This window comes from Pelophylax lessonae, assembly GCF_965119305.1.
Source record: "Pelophylax lessonae genome assembly, chromosome: 1".
In the NCBI taxonomy this organism is placed as follows: Eukaryota; Metazoa; Chordata; class Amphibia; order Anura; family Ranidae; genus Pelophylax; species Pelophylax lessonae.
This window is the reverse complement of record NC_138768.1, coordinates 48,874,460-48,893,978: the sequence shown is the minus strand read 5'-3', so window position 1 is coordinate 48,893,978 and position 19,519 is coordinate 48,874,460. Positions and strand designations below refer to the sequence as shown.

The window sequence follows — 19,519 nt, the reverse complement described above, 5'->3', positions numbered from 1 at the left end:
CTACCATGCCCATGCACACTACGGTGTAGGTGAGCATCATGGCCTACCATGCCCATGCACACTACGGTGTAGGTGAGCATCATGGCCTACCATGCCCATGCACACTACGGTGTAGGTGAGCATCATGGCCTTCCATGCCCATGCACACTACTGTGTAGGTGAGCATCATGGCCTACCATGCCCATGCACACTACTGTGTAGGTGAGCATCATGGCCTACCATGCCCATGCACACTACAGTGTAGGTGAGCATCATGGCCTTCTATGCCCATGCACACCACGGTGTAGGTGAGCATCATGGCCTACCATGCCCATGCACACTACGATGTAGGTGAGCATTATGGCCTTCTATGCCCATGCACACCACGGTGTAGGTGAGCATCATGGCCTACCATGCCCATGCACACTACGATGTAGGTGAGCATTATGGCCTTCCATGCCCATGCACACTACGGTGTAGGTGAGCATCATGGCCTACCATGCCCATGCACACTACGGTGTAGGTGAGCATCATGGGAAATGTAGTTCCAAAACATCTGGGATGCCAAGGTTTGCCATCACTGAATGCCAAGTCATGGGAATGATAGGGGCGCGAGGAGAGAGGGGCATGTCACCTCTGGCGCCCCCTATTGGAGGCAAAAGCAAATAACTGACTTCTTTGTCTGCAATCTATATTCATATAAAAAATGAACATGAAGAATTAACAGATCAATGGTTTATATTACCCCCTTCAGCCCCGGAAGGTTTACCGCCTCCCCCCCCCCCATGACCAGGCCATTTTTTGCGATACAGCACTGCTTTATTTTAACTGACAATTGCGCCATCGTGCAACGCTGTGTCCAAATAAAATTGATGTCCTTTTTTTTCCCCACAAATAGAGGTTTCTTTTGGTGGTATTTGACCACCTGTGCAATTTTTTTTTTTTTTGCGCTATAAACAAAATAATAGCAACAATTATAAATATATATATATATATATATATATATATATATATATATATATATATATATATATTACTTTCTGCTATAAAACATACCCTTTGCATTTTTTATTTTTTTTTTGCGCTATAAACAAAAAATAAACCGACAATTTTAAAAAAACAAAAAAACAAAACAATATTTTTTACTTTATGTTATAAAACATTCCCAATTAAAAAAAAATGTAAAAAAATCAAATGTATTCATCAGTTTAGGCCAATATTTATACATGTTTTTGGTAAAAAAAAAATCATATGAAAAGCGTATGTTGGTTTGTGCAAAGGTTATAGCAGGTACAAACTATGACATATTTTTATGGAATTTTAATTTTTTAAATTGTTTTTACTAGTAATGGCGGCACTTAGCGACTTTTAGCAGGACTGTGACATTGCAGCAGGCAAATTTGACACTAACTGACACTTTTTGGGGAAGGTTTACCCACTTTCATGACCAGGCCATTTTTTGCAATACGGTACTATTTAGACAAAAAAATAACTATATTTTTTACTTTATGCTATAAAACATTCCCAATGAAAAAAAAATGTAAAAAAATCAAATGTATTCATCAGTTTAGATCAATATGTATTCTGCTACATGTTTTTGGTAAAAAAAAATCCCAATAAGCGTATATTGATTGGTTTGCGCAGAGGTTATAGCAGCTACAAACTATGGTATATTTTTATAGAATTTTAATTATTTTTTTATTGTTTTTACTAGTAATGGCGGCAATCAGCGATTTTTAGCAGGACTGTGACATTGCAGCGGGCATATCTGACACTAACTGACACTTTTTGGGGAAGGTTTACCCCCTTTCATGACCAGGCCATATTTTGCGATACGGCACTGCGTTATTTTAACTGACAATTGCGCGGTCGTGCTACGCTGTACCCAAATAAAATTGATGTCCTTTTTTTTCCCCCACAAATAGAATTTTATTTTGGTGGTATTTGACCACCTCTGCGGTTTTTATATTTTGTGTTATAAACAAAAAATAAACCGTCAATTTTGAAAAAATAAACAATATTTTTTGCTTTCTGCTATAAAACATGTCATACACAATAAAAAAAAATGTAAAAAAATCAAATGTATTCATCAGTTTAGGCCAATTTGTATTCTGCTAAATATTTTTGGTAAAAAAAAATCCCAATAAGAGTACTTTGATTGGTTTGCGCAAAAGTTATCGCGTCTACAAACTAGGGGAAAGATTTATTTTTTTATTTTTTTATTTTTTTTACTAGTAATGGCGGCGACCAGCAATTTTTAGTGGGACTGCGACATTGCGGCGGACAGATCGGACCCCTAACTGACATTTTTGATACTTTTGGGGGGACCAGTGACATTACTACAGTAATTAGTGCTAAAAATATGCATTGTTAGTGTAATAATGACACTGGCAGGGAAGGGGTTAACACCAGGGGCGATCAAAGGGTTAAAGAGGAAGTAAACTCTTCCTTTTTTTTTTTTTTTCCTTTTTTTCTTTCCCTGCAAAGTAAATGCATAATGTGCTAGTATGCATCGCATACTAGCACATTGTGTGACACTTACCTGAAACGAAGCCCGCGTTGTCCCCGCTGCCGGTTGCATCCCTCTTCGCCCGTCTTCCTTCCGGGTCTGCGGACTCCGGCTGTATTACTGGCCGGGAGCCGCGCGACGTCACTCCTGTGTATGCGTGTGGGTGCCGCCGGTCACATCACAGGGCATGGGCGGCCGTTCCTTCAGAGCGCATGCGCCAATGACGTCATCAGCTGCATGCAATGTAAATATCTCCTAAACGGTGCAAGTTTAGGAGATATTTACAGTACCTATAGGTAAAGCCTAATTAATGGCTTACCTACAGGTAAAAGTCATAAATGTGGGTTTACAACCACTTTAAAGGTGAGCCAAGAGGGTGTTTTCTAACTGTGAGGGGGAGGGGCTTGTGGAATCAACACAGAGACCTGTGTTCGTAGATAGGAGGATCACAGGGGGCTCTGCATTGGTTCCATAGTGAACAATGGTCTGATGTGTTTACAACAGCAGACCGCCGTTCTCTCTTCCCGGGGAGTGGCTGCGGGTGCCCGGTGAATCAGCTTCCCCGCTGGCAAATGGGGGAGCCCTCAGGATCACAGTGGGCGGTCGGCGAGTGGTTAATTAGGCTTTAAAGTAAAGTATTTATGTGTTAAAGTGGAACTCCACTCTCTCAGGCAATGATGACTACTTTTCTTTCAAAATCGTTTTTTATTGAAGCGTAGATAAATGTACAGAGTCACAAGGCCAAGCTTATCAGTTTAGAGGAACATACAAGAACCTCGTTATCAATACAAAAGGAGGTGATCAACACACATAAACTTTTCAGAGTTGCATATCTACTGTGCTGGGTCTATTATCGAAAAGGGGAGGACTGGGCCAGGGGGCAGGGGGGCAATTGCCCCCCCCCCGGGCCGCTCGGATTCCCCCGTAAAAAGGCTGCACTGCTTCTGCCACAGACTAAAGGATTCCTGGTGAGGAGAAGTAAAAAGTCCCCACCGCTGACCTACTGAGTGCGGGATGAAGACAAGGACAGAGCGCCCCCCCTAGCATGGATGGTGTAAACTGTGTCTGAGCAGTGGCCGCTTCCATGCCCCACTGGAGAATCTCCCCCCCCCCCCCCGGCAGCTGCGACCGCGCTGTCCCAGCTCCCCCTAACTGCCCCCTGCTGGACAGGTTGGGAACCTGGATTTGGCTGGTGAGTAGAGAGTACCTAGAGCAGAGCTTCAACTTGGAATGGGGGTCAGGAGGAGGCTGAGAAGAGAAGGAGTGGGGGGGGGGGGCCGAGTCGCTGCACCATGGGGATCTGGTCTGTACTTGCCCCCTGGGCCGCAAGTTGCCAGTCAGCCCCTGATTATCTGTGAAGCGTGTATATCTCTATCCTGCTTTGTATATCGGCTCAGGAAATGGACAGAGCCGTGCTTTGGTTACAGCCGCATATATATTAATCAGGAAGAAAAGGAAAAGAAAAAAATGAGACAGAGAAAATAAAAATAATTAGGTAACCTTAAAAAAAAAACAAAAAAAAACCAAAAGCAACCAATAGAGTAAAACTATGGATTGAGAGTAAGTGCCGGTTCACATATATACGATGTGAGAACCCTGGGAATCCACTGCGGGTTCCCGCGTCGCACTCAACTCGCAGGCAGTTCACACTGCCACATGCGAATCGCTGGGGGTGTCAATACAAAATTAACGACACCCCCAGATCAGTTCGCATATCGCAGTGCGAACTGTGAGTTTGGACAGGAATCAAGCCGCATAGGTGTGAACACCCAATGCGATCCGATTCTGGTGCGGACCCAGAAAAAGGGTCCTGTGCGAATTTTGGTCCCAAATGCGATGCAAATTCACCCATACAATACTTTTTTTTTATTTTGTACTGCAAAAAAAAAAAACAGATTTAATTGTGTTGACGTGTGCCAGAAAGACCCCACAGTGTCATCATGGGCCTGCCCAGCGTGATGACGTCAGTGAACCACGCTCATCTGACGTGTTGCGGCCCTCTGGACTTTTTCAAAGGTAGCAGACACCCTAGGGAATAAAATAGTGGTCTGATAAGATCCTGACTGCCAAAGGCAGGAGGATAGTGACCCTATTTTCCATCCGTCTGGAGGAAATGATCGGATAAGATCGGGTGAAAACAGACAGGCGGTTCGTTTTCACCCGATTTCCCCATAGAGGAGAGCAGGACTGTGTGTTCGTGTCTGCTCTGCACAATGAGCGGACACGGACCTGTCATCCGCCTGCTCAGCAGGGATTAGCGGAGCGATCCTCAGCTGAGCAAAGCAGAGTCCGCCGAGCGGGCCGCCTGGGTGGAAGGGGCCTTTACCATGAATTATTGCTTTTACTCTGGTGTGCACAGTGATATGTAACATGTGTAGCACAACTGATGTTCTCATGCATAGGCACACCCGATGTGTGCATTTACATTTGTACACCGTGTATGTGGGGGCTGGGGAAGTGACACCAGGACCCGGAAGCAAAGTTTTACAGGAAGACTCCACCCACCATGATAGTCCCGGGTCCACCAATGGGCATGTACACCTGGGATACATGGTGGGGGTACACCTGGGATACGTGGTGGGGGGTACAGCTGGGATACATGGTGGGGGGGGGGGGTACAGCTGGGATACATGGTGGAGGGGGTACAGCTGGGATACATGGTGGGGGGGTACAGCTGGGATACATGGTGGGGGGTACAGCTGGGATACATGGTGGGGGGGTACAGCTGGGATATATGGTGGGGGGGGGGGTACAGCTGGGATACATGGTGGGGGGCATACAGCTGGGATATATGGTGGGGGGGGATACAGCTGGGATACATGGTGGGGGGTACAGCTGGGATACATGGTGGGGGGATACAGCTGGGATACATGGTGGGGGGTACAGCTGGGATACATGGTGGGGGGCATACAGCTGGGATATATGGTGGGGGGGGGGATACAGCTGGGATACATGGTGGGGGGTACAACTGGGATACATGGTGGGGGGGGGATACAGCTGGGATACATGGTGGGGGGGGTACAGCTGGGATACATGGTGGGGGGTACAGCTGGGATACATGGTGGGGGGCATACAGCTGGGATACATGGGGGGGGGGTACAGCTGGGATACATGGTGGGGGGGGTACAGCTGGGATACATGGTTGGGGGGTACAGCTGGGATATATGGTGGGGGGTACAGCTAGGAAACATGGTGGGGGGGTACATCTGGGACATATAGTGGGGGGGGGGTACAGCTGGGATACATGGTGGGGGGGTACAGCTAGGAAACATGGTGGGGGTACATCTGGGACATATAGTGGGGGGGTACAGCTGGGATACATGGTGGGGGGTACAGCTGGGATACATGGTGGGGGGGGTACAGCTGGGATACATGGTGGGGGGTACAGCTGGGATACATGGTGGGGGGGTACAGCTGGGATACATGGTGGGGGGGTACAGCTAGGATACATGGTGAGGGGGGGTACATCTGGGATACATGGTGGGGGGGTACAGCTAGGATACATGGTGGGGGGGTACATCTGGGACATATAGTGGGGGGGGGGGTACAGCTGGGATACATGGTGGGGGGGGTACAGCTGAGATACATGGTGGGGGGTACAGCTGGGATACATGGGGGGGTACAGCTGGGATACATGGTGGGGGGTACAGCTGGGATACATGGTGGGGGGGTACAGCTGAGATACGTGGTGGGGGTACAGCTGGGATACATGGGGGGGTACAGCTGGGATACATGGTGGGGGGGTACAGCTGGGATACATGGTGGGGGGTACAGCTGGGATACATGGTGGGGGGGTACAGCTGGGATACATGGTGGGGGGTACAGCTGGGATACATGGTGGGGGGTACAGCTGGGATACATGGTGGGGGGTACAGCTGGGATACATGGTGGGGGGTACAGCTGGGATACATGGTGGGGGGGGTACAGCTGGGATACATGGTGGGGGGGGGGTACAGCTAGGATACATGGTGGGGGGGTAAATCTGGGACATATAGTGGGGGGGGGTACAGCTGGGATACATGGTGGGGGGGTACAGCTGAGATACGTGGTGGGGGGTACAGCTGGGATACATGGGGGGGTACAGCTGGGATACATGGTGGGGGGTACAGCTGGGATACATGGTGGGGGGGTACAGCTGAGATACGTGGTGGGGGTACAGCTGGGATACATGGGGGGGTACAGCTGGGATACATGGTGGGGGGGTACAGCTGGGATACATGGTGGGGGGGTACAGCTGGGATACATGGTGGGGGGTACAGCTGGGATACATGGTGGGGGGGTACAGCTGGGATATATGGTGGGGGGTACAGCTGGGATACATGGTGGGGGGTACAGCTGGGATACATGGTGGGGGGGGTACAGCTGGGATACATGGTGGGGGGGTACAGCTAGGATACATGGTGGGGGGGTACATCTGGGACATATAGTGTGGGGGGGGGTACAGCTGGGATACATGGTGGGGGGGTACAGCTGAGATACGTGGTGGGGGTACAGCTGGGATACATGGGGGGTACAGCTGGGATACATGGTGGGGGGGGGTACAGCTGGGATACATGGTGGGGGGGTGGGTGGGATCTGTAATAACAGGGTTGTATGGAAGTGATGGATCATTTCCATGTGACCACCGACAGCGGGCTTGTCAAATTTACACACTACTGGCGGATGCAGTGTCATTTTTTTTTTTTTATAAATACTCCCCAAGGTGTGTGTAGTACTCCATGTCCACAAAATATTTTCAATGAAATATCAAGGTTGCGAGTTGCATTTATCTAAGGCAGGGATCTACAAACAATATTGCTGCTAGATTTTATTTTCTCTGATATAAGAGGGAACTCTGCTGGGGGAAGGGGGGACTCTAATGGGGGACCCTGATGTAAGGGAGGACTGTGATGTAAGGGTTCGTACATTTTTAACTGTAAAATAAAATAGTATAAAGAGTTATATATATATATATCTATATATATATATATATATATATATATATATATATATATATATATATATATACAGTGGGTACGGAAAGTATTCAGACCCCCTTAAATTTTTCACTCTTTGTTATATTGCAGCCATTTGCTAAAATCATTTAAGTTCATTCTTCTTCCTCATGAATGTACACATAGCACCCCATACTGACAGAAAAACACAGAATTGTTGACATTGTTGCAGATTTATTAAAAAAGAAAAACTGAAATATCACATGGTCCTAAGTATTCAGACCCTTTGCTGTGACACTCATATATTTAACTCAGGTGCTTTCCATTTCTTCTGATCATCCTTGAGATCGTTCTACACCTTCATTTGAGTCCAGCTGTGTTTGATTATACTGATTGGACTTGATTAGGAAAGCCACACACCTGTCTATATAAGACCTTCCAGATCACAATGCATGTCAGAGCAAATGAGAATCATGAAGTCAAAGGAACTGCCTGAAGAGCTCAGAGACAGAATTGTGGCAAGGCACAGATCTGGCCAAGGTTACAAAAAGATTTCTGCTGCACTTAAGGTTCCTAAGAGCACAGTGACCTCCATAATCCTCAAATGGAAGACGTTTGGGATGACCAGAAGCCTTCCTAGAGCTGGCCGTCCGGCCAAACTGAGCTATCGGGGGAGAAGAGCCTTGGTGAGAGAGGTAAAGAAGAACCCAAAGATCACTGTGGCTGAGCTCCAGAGATGCAGTCAGAAGATGGGAGAAAGTTGTAGAAAGTCAACCATCACTGCAGCCCTCCACCAGTCGGGGCTTTATGGCAGAGTGGCCCGATGGAAGCCTCTCCTCAGTGTAAGACACATGAAAGCCCGCATGGAGTTTGCTAAAAAACACCTGAAGGACTCCAAGATGGTGAGAAATAAGATTCTCTGGTCTGATGAGACCAAAATAGAACTTTTTGGCCTTAATTCTAAGCGGTATGTGTGGAGAAAACCAGGCACTGCTCATCACCTGTCCAATACAGTCCCAACAGTGAAGCATGGTGGTGGCAGCATCATGCTGTGGGGGTGTTTTTCAGCTGCAGGGACAGGACGACTGGTTGCAATCGAGGGAAAGATGAATGCGGCCAAGTACACAGATATCCTGGACAAAAACCTTCTCCAGAGTGCTCTGGACCTCAGACTGGGCCGAAGGTTTACCTTCCAACAAGACAATGACCCTAAGCACACAGCTAAAATAACGAAGGAGTGGCTTCACAACAACTCCGTGACTGTTCTTGAATGGCCCAGCCAGAGCCCTGACTTAAACCCAATTGAGCATCTCTGGAGAGACCTAAAAATGGCTGTCCACCAACGTTTACCATCCAACCTGACAGAACTGGAGAGGATCTGCAAGGAGGAATGGCAGAGGATCCCCAAATCCAGGTGTGAAAGACTTGTTGCATCTTTCCCAAAAAGACTCCTGGCTGTATTAGATCAAAAGGGGGCTTCTACTAAATACTGAGCAAAGGGTCTGAATACTTAGGACCATGTGATATTTCAGTTTTTCTTTTTTAATAAATCTGCAACAATGTCAACAATTCTGTGTTTTTCTGTCAGTATGGGGTGCTATGTGTACATTCATGAGGAAGAAGAATGAACCTAAATGATTTTAGCAAATGGCTGCAATATAACAAAGAGTGAAACATTTAAGGGGGTCTGAATACTTTCCGTACCCACTGTATATATATATATACATATATATATATATCTATATATATATATACATATATAGATATATAGAGATATATATATCTATATTATTTTTATTTATTTATTTTTTTTTTTGTTAACATTTTATATATATTTTTTTTTTTCAATCTGGTTGTTGTGCTAGGAACAGACTGCCTGTCCTAGGATGACAAAGCTCGCTCACTGTACTGTACCTATGGAGGAGTAACATTGTTACCCAGGACAGGAGCACCTCCCCCTCTTCCCACCTCTAGCTAACTAGTAATGGTGTAACAATATTCACACCTGAGCATCGCGTTTTTGAGAATTTTTTTGAGCGTTTTTTTTTAAAAAGCTTTTGTATGGCCATTTTTTAGCATCTTAGTACAGCATTTTAAAGCGTTTTTGAGCTTTGTTTTTTTTTTTTTTATAATTAGCCAATAGAGAAAAATCTCATGTGTTGCATTGTTGCTATGAATTTTTAGCTTTTTATCCACTTTTATTAATTATTTATTTATTCATTTTTTTTACTTTTTTTTTGTAAAGGGTTAGGGGTTAAAGTTTATGGTTAGGATTAGGGGTTAATTAATTTATTTATTTCACTTATTATTATTATTTACTTCATTATTATTATTATTATTATTATTTCTTTTTTTAGGTTAGGATTGGGGTTAGGGGTTAATATTAGTGTTAGCAGTTAATATTGGGGTTAGAAGTTAGGGGTTAATATTAGGGTTAAGAGTTAGGGGTTAATATTGGGGTTAGGAGTTAGGGGTTAATGTTGGAGTTAGGAGTTAGGGGTTAATATTAGGGTTAGGAGTTAGGTATTAATATTAGGGTTAGGAGTTAGGGGTTAATATTAGGGTTAGGAGTTAGGGGTTAATATTAGGGTTAGGAGTTAGGTATTAATATTAGGGTTAGGAGTTAGGGGTTAATATTAGGGTTAGGAGTTAGGGGTTAATATTAGGGTTAGGAGTTAGGTATTAATATTAGGGTTAGGAGTTAGGGGTTAATATTAGTGTTAGGGGTTAGGAATTAATATTGGTGTTATTATTAGGGGTTAAAATTAGGGATAGGGTTATTTTATTTATTTTTTGTATTATTATTTATTGTTTATTTAATATTTATATGTTTCCAATTATTAATATTTGTTTATGTATTTTATTTACTATTTATGTATTCATTATTATTATTTCTTTTTATTTAAATAATCCATTTGAGCAGAAAAATGCACAACAAAATGTGCTAAAACAGGCAAAAACACGCAAATCAAGCGTTTCCATGTATTTCTATGGAACGAAAAATGCTCCAAAACCATACCAATCAGCCCGATCCAAGCTACAAAGAAGCTTCAGAACTTTTTTGAGCTTCAGGCGTTTGGCTTCAGGTGACTTGTAGAGGAAATGTGAAACAACTACATAGAGGATAATTCATTTTTTTTTCCCCCTCCAGCGTTCTGGCAACTGAACGCTGAGGTGTGAATGGGGCCAAAGAGTACAGCACAAAAAATTTGCAGCTCACAAAATTTTTGGCAGGATCAAGAGGCTCTTTGGGCACCTATCAAACTGATAGAACAAATTGCTTTTAGTAGTATATTTTAGAGACCAGAGGGAGCGAATAGGAAGCAGTCGTCTGGGTTTACATTCCCTTTAATGAAAACTTAAAGGAAGATTTTTAGGTCAAAGGAAATAATGGAATTTATACTGGTTCTGGGTCTACCTAGATCAGGACAATCCTTGAGGCTTTGGAAGAGATCAGGATTTAATATCTCATAACCTGGGGGGGGGGGTTAATGATGACGTGAAAGGCAATAAAGGTTTATTAGAACGTCATAAAGTGCTGCAACCTTAGAAATGCAGACATCAGACAGCAGAGGACAATAATTTATGTAGGGTCTGATGATGGCTTCCTATCCATCACTGAACATAAAGTAGAAATAAAATTTGATAACATTAAGGCCCCTTCAGACTTACCCGTTTTGGTGAGTTACCCCATGTGCTGTATTTTGTGCATAAAAAGTAGAACTATGGGCAATTTTTTTTTTTTTTTTATAATTTCGGATAGAGCAAAGGAGAATTAAAACCCCTGTTTCTTTTTTTTTTTTTTTGCCATTGCGGAGATTTCACTTCACTTCCTGTCCCATAGCCAAACAGGAAGTGAAATAAAATCCCTTCAAATTAAGGGAATTCCTTGGGGAGCCCCCCAGGTCAGCAGAACTAGTGCCCCCATTGCAAGATTTCCCCTCTATTACTTTTCTGGGGACAACCCAAAATTTGGGATATTCTTTTACTTTCACTTTTAATGATAATGGTAAACCGGACAAATAGAGAGGGGGGAACTCCTTAGACAGCAATAAAAACTGACAGGGCTTCTAATCCCTCTCCACTCTATCCAAATGTAAACAAAAAAAAAAAAAAAAGCAGTTAGTTATACTTTAAAGTGGAACTTCAATCTCCAAATCAAAATAGAATTTTTTCAATCCTCATGCTGTACATAGATAGGACATAGATAGGAAAGTATATCATATTTACTTGTTTTAAACCTTTTTTATCCATTTCTTCAGATACTTCCTGTTTTTTTGCCTAGGCAAATTATGTCATACATCCCAGCAGTCTTCAGGAGGGGAGGAAGGGTTTTCTCTGATAAGCACTCTCTCCCGCATGCATGCCTAAGCTAAGGGCAGATGAATTCCAGGATGTAATTAACAGTGATTATTTTTAATCCTCCTGCTGCTAGCATTAGTACATAGATAGGGAAGGATATCACACAGTATTTACTTGTTTTAAACTTTTTTTTTTTTTTTACATTTCTTCAATTACTTTCTGGTTTCTTGCCAAATGACGTCATACTTCCCAGCAGTCTTCAGGAGGGGAGGAAGGGTTCTCTCAGCTAAGCACTCTCTCCTGCATGCATACCTAAGCTAAGGGGCAGATGGATTCCAGGAAGTATTCAACATTGATTATTTTTAATCCTCATGCTGCTAGCATTAGTACATACCCGTGTTTCCCCGAAAATATGACCAGGTCTTATATTAATTTTGGCTACAAAAAACACACTAGGGCTTATTTTCAGGGGATGTCTTATTTATTTACGGAATGTACAAAGACGATCTTAAAGTGGTTATAACCATAAAAAAATATATATATATCCTGATCCAGGTGCAAGTTGACCCATCTGGTCACTAATCCTCAGGAAGAATGTGCTGGAAAGAGAGAGAGCCCAGAGAAGGGCGACCAAGCTAAAGGGGGCCTGGAGGACCCTAGTTATGAGGAACGACTACAAACATTAAACTTATTCTCCCTGAATAAGAGATGCTTGAGAGGAGATAAGATAGCAATATACAAATACCTTAATGGTGATTCTAGCTTAGGGAGTAAGTTATTCAGTCTTTGAGAGTATAAGAAGACACGGGGCCATGCAATGAAATTGGAGGAGAACCAGTTTAACCCTAAACTGCACAGGGAGTTTTTCACTGTCAGGGCGGTAAGGATGTGGAACTCCCTTTCACAATCGGTGGTGTCAGACGGAAGTATAGCTAGTTTCAAAATACTCTTAGGCATCCTAGAAAACACAGTATACAGGGATAAGGGGCATTTGTATTTCACACGCACCCACACATGTTTAACTGGAAGGACTGGTGTCTTTATTCAAACTTACCAACTGGTGTTCATGAAGCAGAATGCTCTTTACACTTGTGATCATTGAGAAGAATGATCCTTACATTAGTGGTCAGTAGAGAAAGGCTGTTTTACATTGGTAGTCAGTGCAAGAAGAGCCTCATTTCATTGGTGGCCATTGAGAAGAATGCCCTTCACCCTGGTGGTCAGTAGAGAAGGGACCAATTAGTTGGTCGAACTAGATGGATTTGTGTATTTTTTTCAACCAGACAAACCTCCCCCTAACTAAGTAACTACACTGGTGGCTGTTAAGCATAAGGCGCCTTACACTAGTTATCATTGAGTAGAATGCCCCTCACCCTGGTGGTCAGTAGAGAAGGGACAAATTAGTTGGTCGAACTAATTGGTCCCTTCTCTACTGACCACCAGGTGAGGAGCATTCTGGTGGCTGTTAGGCATAATGTGCCTTACACTAGTTATCATTGAGTAGAATGCTCCTTACATTGGTGGCCTTTGGAGAAGGGCCTTGGTTTTTATTGGGACGAATGCTCTTTACACTGGTGGTCTGTGTGAAGAATGCCCCCTTACAAATAGTCAGCTGATTGCTGTCAGGGGTTGCGTATCTGAAAAGAAGAAATCAGTCATTGCGCAAGGAGCCACTATCAACTTCTGGAGGAACCCTAGTTGAGAAAGGTTTATCTAATCGAACAGCAAAGTGTGTTACATCGTCAATAAACTGGTGCCTATGTGACCTGTATAAGAGTGGCTTTGATTTGAATAATGCATTGAGTCTTGTTTTTATTTTTTCTATACCTATGAGCTTTCTGTAAAAGTTGGTTTGGTTCTGTAGGCGGACTCAGGAGCGAATGTCTGTCCATCCGCATCGGTTACGTCCAGGCTTCGACTTCAACCAACAAGTGCAGATGCCACAACCTTTGGGGTCCCGGTACTTGGCTGAAGGGACAGACTGGTAAGTGGATATTCCTGACGAAAAAATATTACAAACATCTGAACTTAGCAGAGTTAAGTACAACTAAAGGCAACACTTTTTTTTTTAGTTTTGGTTAGAATGGAGATGGTTTAGAACCCCTATCAGTTATTATTGCTGTCTGTGCCCCCCGTTAGGAAGATTCATCCTCTCTATTTGTCCAGTTTACCATCATCATTGAAAGTGAAAGTAAAAAGAAGACTCCAATTTTTGGGTTGTCCCCAGAAAAGTAAAAGAGGGGAAATCTTCCAAGGGGGACACTAGTTCTGGAGACCTGGAGGTCCGCCAGGATTTCCCTTAATTTGCAGGGATTTTCTCACACTTCCTGTTTTGGCTATGGGACAGGAAGTGAAGGGAAATCTCTACAATGGGGGGGGGGGGAAAAAATCTGACCGGGGTTATAACCCTCCCTTGCTCTATCCAAAATGAAAAAAAAAAAAAAAAAAGAATTTGCCTATAAATCTACTTTAGAGCTGAATTCCAGGCAAACAGTAAAATACACAGATGACTGAGATACATAGAAGTAAGCTGTTTTACCTGCCAAAGATTCCTATTTCTGTCAATAGCTCCTATTGTAATACCTCGGGTACATTGTCCTTGTCTCCAGTCAGCCAGGACAGGAGACAAGGACAAGGGACCGTAATTATTTCTGCAGTTAAGGAACACACAAAGAGTCTTGTCCTTCCCCCAGCCTGTGACTGGACAGTGAAAGGAGAAGCAGCAGACTTATTAGCTCATCTCTATGTCACTCAACTCTGTTCTCCTATCAGCATGTGCCTTGTTAGCACATGAGCACAACCGATTGGCTCCTTCTCCGATCCCCAGTGCAGAGTATTACAAGAGGCTGACACCACTGTCCCTGCATCAGTGATGGGAAAGCCACATTTTTGAGTTGTCACAACAGCAACGGGAGATGAGCAGAAATTCCAATGACATCTCTCTAAGAAAGACTGTCCCCTTGCTTTGGAGAGATCTCCTTTTACTCGCTGCTAAGTCCTTGGGACAGGAAATAAAGGGAGATCTCCCCAAAACTTTAAACTTTAGCTTGGTATTTGTTGCAGTAGTGCAAATTAGGAAGGAGACTCTGTGTTATTATTTCTATAATATACATCTGGATATTTGATGACACTTTTATTATAGCTGCACATTATCCACCTAATGACTTCCCGCAATGCAGGGATGAGAAACTGAGAGATCATTAGTAAAAAGTGTCATTAGTACAGTGACAGTGCATATTGTTTTAGCACTGATCACTGTAATAACGGCACTGGTGATATCAGTGACAGTTAGTCCATTCCCCCCCAGCGTCAGTCAGTGTCAGATTGTCCGCTGTAATATCGCAGTCTTGTTATAATTCACTGACTATTCGTAGTATAAAAAAAAAGAAATAAAGAATTCAAATTCCAGTATATATCCCCTAGTCTGTAGGCGCTATAATTTTCACGTAAACCAATCAATATACAGTTATTATATATATATATTCATATATATCAATATATTATTATATATAATAATATACAGGTATTACAGAAATCTAAGATAGGAAACTTGATTCTCTGAGTTTCCGATCAAATCGTATCGTCCTTACCCCCTCCTCCCCCCCCCCCCTTTTTTTTGTCATTTTGTCTTCCTTTTTCTTTCCACAGCTCTCGTCCTTTCTCTCAATCTTACTCATTTACTCTTTCCTCACTCCTTAGAAAAAAAAAAAATATATATATATATATATATATATATACAGTTATTGTGATTTTTTTTTTTTTTTTTAATCAAAAACTTGTAGCAGAATACATTTTGATCAACATTTATGAAGATATTTGATTTGTTTTATTGGATATGTTTTATAGCAGAAGGTAAAAAATATTGTTTTTTTTTTTTCAAAATGTTCAGTCTTTTTTCGTTTATATTGCAAAACATGAAAAAAACCCAGTGGTGATCAAATACCACGTAAAGAAAGCTCTATTTGTGTGAAATAAAATGATATAACTTTCCTTTGGGTACAGTGTCGCATGATCAGCAGTTAAAATAGCGCAGTGCTGAATAGAAAAAAATGTCCTGTCATGAAGGGGGGTAAAATCTTCCAGAGATTAAAGTGATTGTAAACGATCACCTAGTGAAACGACCCATTCAGTTTAAAATAGAAATTAAGTGAAAAACATTTTTTGTATGTATATAAAAAAAAAAAACTTCATAAGTTTTTCCTTTTTTTGCAAGTATCACATTCCCTCTGTTCCCCTCTGCATAAGAGCTGGGGGAGGAGAAGCAGTAGCACACTGAGCTTCCCAGTGAATGGCTGTGCAGTGGGGGGGGGGTGTCAGGACAAGTCTGATCATTGGAGGAGAGCAGGCTGTGTTTGCAGCATAGGTAGGAAACTAACCACGCTGCGCTCTCCTGCTTAGTGTGGTCAGTTTTAAATAGGAAAGCAGAGGGACTGGCGGCAACACCAGGGATTTCACATAAAGGAAGCAATACAAAGAGAACAGGAGACTTTCTCATACAAGTACATGGTACAGCAGGCACATATCAGGAATATGAAATGTTGGGGTAACAAACACTTTAAGTGGTATATGTTTCTGGCATTCATTTTTTGATTTCTTGTTGGTGTATGACATATATGGATAGCGCAAAAGTACTTTTTCAGTCACTTTCTGTCCAACTTATATATTAAAATGTCCCGACAGCAAGTGGTTAATACCAAGATCACGGCTGCAGCTGCAGATCCTGGTACTGTTTATTCAGCCGGTGATTGGCTGGCATGCAAAAGGGATCCGGGTGGCTTTACAGCCACCCAATTACTTTTACAGCACTGGGAAGGACCCACCAGCACCACCCTCAGTCATTTCCGAGCTGTGTCCTCTGAAGAGCCCGGGGATAGCAGTAAACAGGATGGCTTCACACAGAGAAGATAGAAGAACATCTGTCCACCCAGGGCCGTCTTTAATATTGATTAGACTCTGGGCAAAAATTTTCTTGGGCCCACCTGAATTCACTTATTAACTATTTTGCAGGCAAGGTGGGCTCAAGGGGCAGCTGCTTTGGGCCCCACAACAAAAATGGGGCCTGGGGAAGCTGTCCCTTTTGCCCTGCCTTAAAGATGGCCCTGTGTCCGCCCAAGTCACCCATTTGGTCTAGCTTCTGCTCCCTTGGTCTTCACCAAGGTTTTGGCCCCGGTGCTGGCTCTGCTGCGCAAAAAGGGGGATTGCGGTCCTCGGTTATCTGAGCGATCTCCTGTTAGGGCGAGCTGGTGTGCCACTCTGTCGGGCGATCTGAAAGTCACGGTTCAAACGCTCCAGGAGTTCGGGTCGACCATCTACTTCCAGAAGTCTGCATTGACCCCGTCAGTCCGTCTGAATTATCTGGGCATGGTCTTGGACTTCGCTCAAGCAAAGGTTTTATCTCCTAGAGGAAAAGCTTCAGACTTCAAGCCGGAAGTGACGGAATTTCAGCACTTCCAGTTTCAGAGCTGTCATTTTCCTGGCTGTTACAGCCAGGCAAACAGCTGATCCAACACAATCTGAGTTCGATCAGCTGCTTTGGCGGGCAGTTGAGACATCAGGGATCTAAGAGACCCATGATGTCTCCATAAAGAGTACCTGTCACTTGTCCAAAGCTTGTTTGCCCCTTGTGATAGCAATAACGGTAAGTGTCTGTTCACACTAACGCGGCACGACTTCGGGGGCGACCTGTGAAGTCGCGTGCACCGCGACTTTGGCGCGACTTGCACGGACTTCACATAATTGAAGTCAATGCAAGTCGCTCCGATGTCGCCCCGAAGTAGTCCAGGAACTATTTTCTAAGTCGGAGCGACTTGAGTCGCTCCTATTAGAACGGTTCCCATAGCACAGAATGGACCGCGACTTGTCAGGCTGACAAGTCGCCTGACAAGTCGCGGTAGTGTGAACTGGGACTAAATGAAAAAAAAAAACTTTTTGAAAATGACAACAAAAAATAATAAAAAAAATAAAAAATTTAAAATAATTAAAAAATAAACTGCAAATGCATGCACTCCAGTAACCAGTGATTGCACCACACATGTGAGTTATCGCCACAAACATCAGAGTAAGTGTAAGAATTCTAGGGCCCTAATTCACAATTAACTCTAAACTGAAAAGCTTTTAGAGAGTCACCTATGGACTGTTTTACGCACCGTAGTTTGCTGCCATTTTGCGGGCCTGCACAATTTTAACCAATTGTTTTGACGCAAGACAATCTTTAATATTTTATTAAATTATTAGTTAATATGTTATATTTGTGTGCACTATAATTCATTTAAGTGTTTTTTTTTCTTTTCCCCGGAAAATTTGCATTTGCATAAATGGCTGCCCATATACCCTGTTTCCCTGAAAATAAGCCCTACCCCTAAAATAAGACGTAGCATGATTTTTAGGGATGGCTGCAATATAAGCCCTACCCCAAAAATAAGCCCTAGTAAAATCCTTGTAAAAACATGTAATTAGTTTTGTAGAAAGATTATATAATGTGCATTGTGTCTCCTTTTGTAACTTTATTGTGGAAAATACCTTATTTACAGCGCTGCTGGACGCTCACGTGACCCGCTGGAGATCTTCTCCTCCCGGCTGACGTCAGTGGCCCCTCCCTCTGCAGTGCTTGGAGCTGGGGGTTACATCAGCAGGGAACTCAGCCCCTCCCTCTGCAGTATTCGGAGCGGGAAAGTAGAGCTCCGGAGGGTCACGTGAGCGCCCAGCGGCGATGTACATAAGGTATTTTCCACAATAAAGTTACAAAAGGAGACACACTGCACATTACATAATCTTTTTACAAAATCGATTACATCATTTTACAAGGACTTTATCCAAGGTTTATTTTTGGAATTACAGAATGCCATAATGATGACTCCTGAGCTGACAGGGAGAGAGGGAACTTTTTTTTAACATTTTATTGTTTTATTCCAGGTTTTTTAGAAACTAAAGAGGGCTAAATGACACAGCACAAGCACTGTGCTATCTATCATGCTTTAAAGGATCAGGATATTTATTTCTAGTGTGAACGGAGTCTTAGGATTGTCATTGTACATACCGTAAATAAATAAGACATCCCCTGAAAATAAGCTCTAGTGTGTGTTTTGTATCCAAAATGAATATAAGACCCGGTGTTATTTTCGGGAAACAGGGGTATATGACATAACTAGGTGCAACATCTACCATTTTATTCTCCAGGGCTTCTGCCTTAACAAATAATAATAATGATGTTCACATAAAAAGCAGCGCTCAAAGAAACAGTGCTCCAGAAGTATTCCTCCCATGAGATAAATAGACACTGTGAGAAAGTTCCAATAGGTCCACCACCAAGAGAAGCCACATAAGACACCCTCTTACCAGATATATATGGGTAACAGAGCCTTCAAATTAGCATAAGCCAGACGTTCAATCAGTGGATCTCACAGATATTAACCACATCAGCCCAAACCTCACAGTATGTTCCAGGAGAAAGTAAAAGAACTATCATTGCGCAGACATCCTTTAAATTGTTTATTAAAACACCAGAAAAGCTGCACACAAGGTGCTCACATTTTCTTAGAACAAGCAGAGCATAAAAACGTGGCAGAGATGTGATGTGGATTTTTTTCCAACCAGAAAAATGGCCGTCCTCCTATGGTTCTCAGCACCAGCGTCGTGTGGCTCAGCTCCTTCCAACGCGTTTCGTCATAACTGACATCATAAGGGACGGCCTGATGATGTCTGCGCAATGATAGTTATTTTACTTTCACCTGGAACATACCGTAAGGTTTGGGCTGATGTGGTTAATATCTGTGAAATCCACCGGTTGAACGCCTGG

The 19,519-nt window shown here is 43.1% G+C and overlaps 1 protein-coding gene and 1 long non-coding RNA gene across 3 annotated transcripts in view; both read left to right on the top strand.

Moving 5' to 3' along the window:
• Positions 1–19,519, top strand: part of LOC309553501 — a 1,012,307-nt gene that overhangs the window by 761,375 nt on the left and 231,413 nt on the right. The gene's annotated exons all lie outside the window — the stretch shown is intronic.
• Positions 1–19,519, top strand: part of ARK2C (arkadia (RNF111) C-terminal like ring finger ubiquitin ligase 2C) — a 156,422-nt gene that overhangs the window by 111,260 nt on the left and 25,643 nt on the right. For both annotated transcript variants that reach the window (XM_082254684.1, XM_082254683.1), the window contains exon 3: positions 13,589–13,708. In XM_082254684.1, coding sequence (XP_082110810.1) covers positions 13,589–13,708 — 120 coding nt within the window. The remainder of the gene's footprint in view (positions 1–13,588; positions 13,709–19,519) is intronic.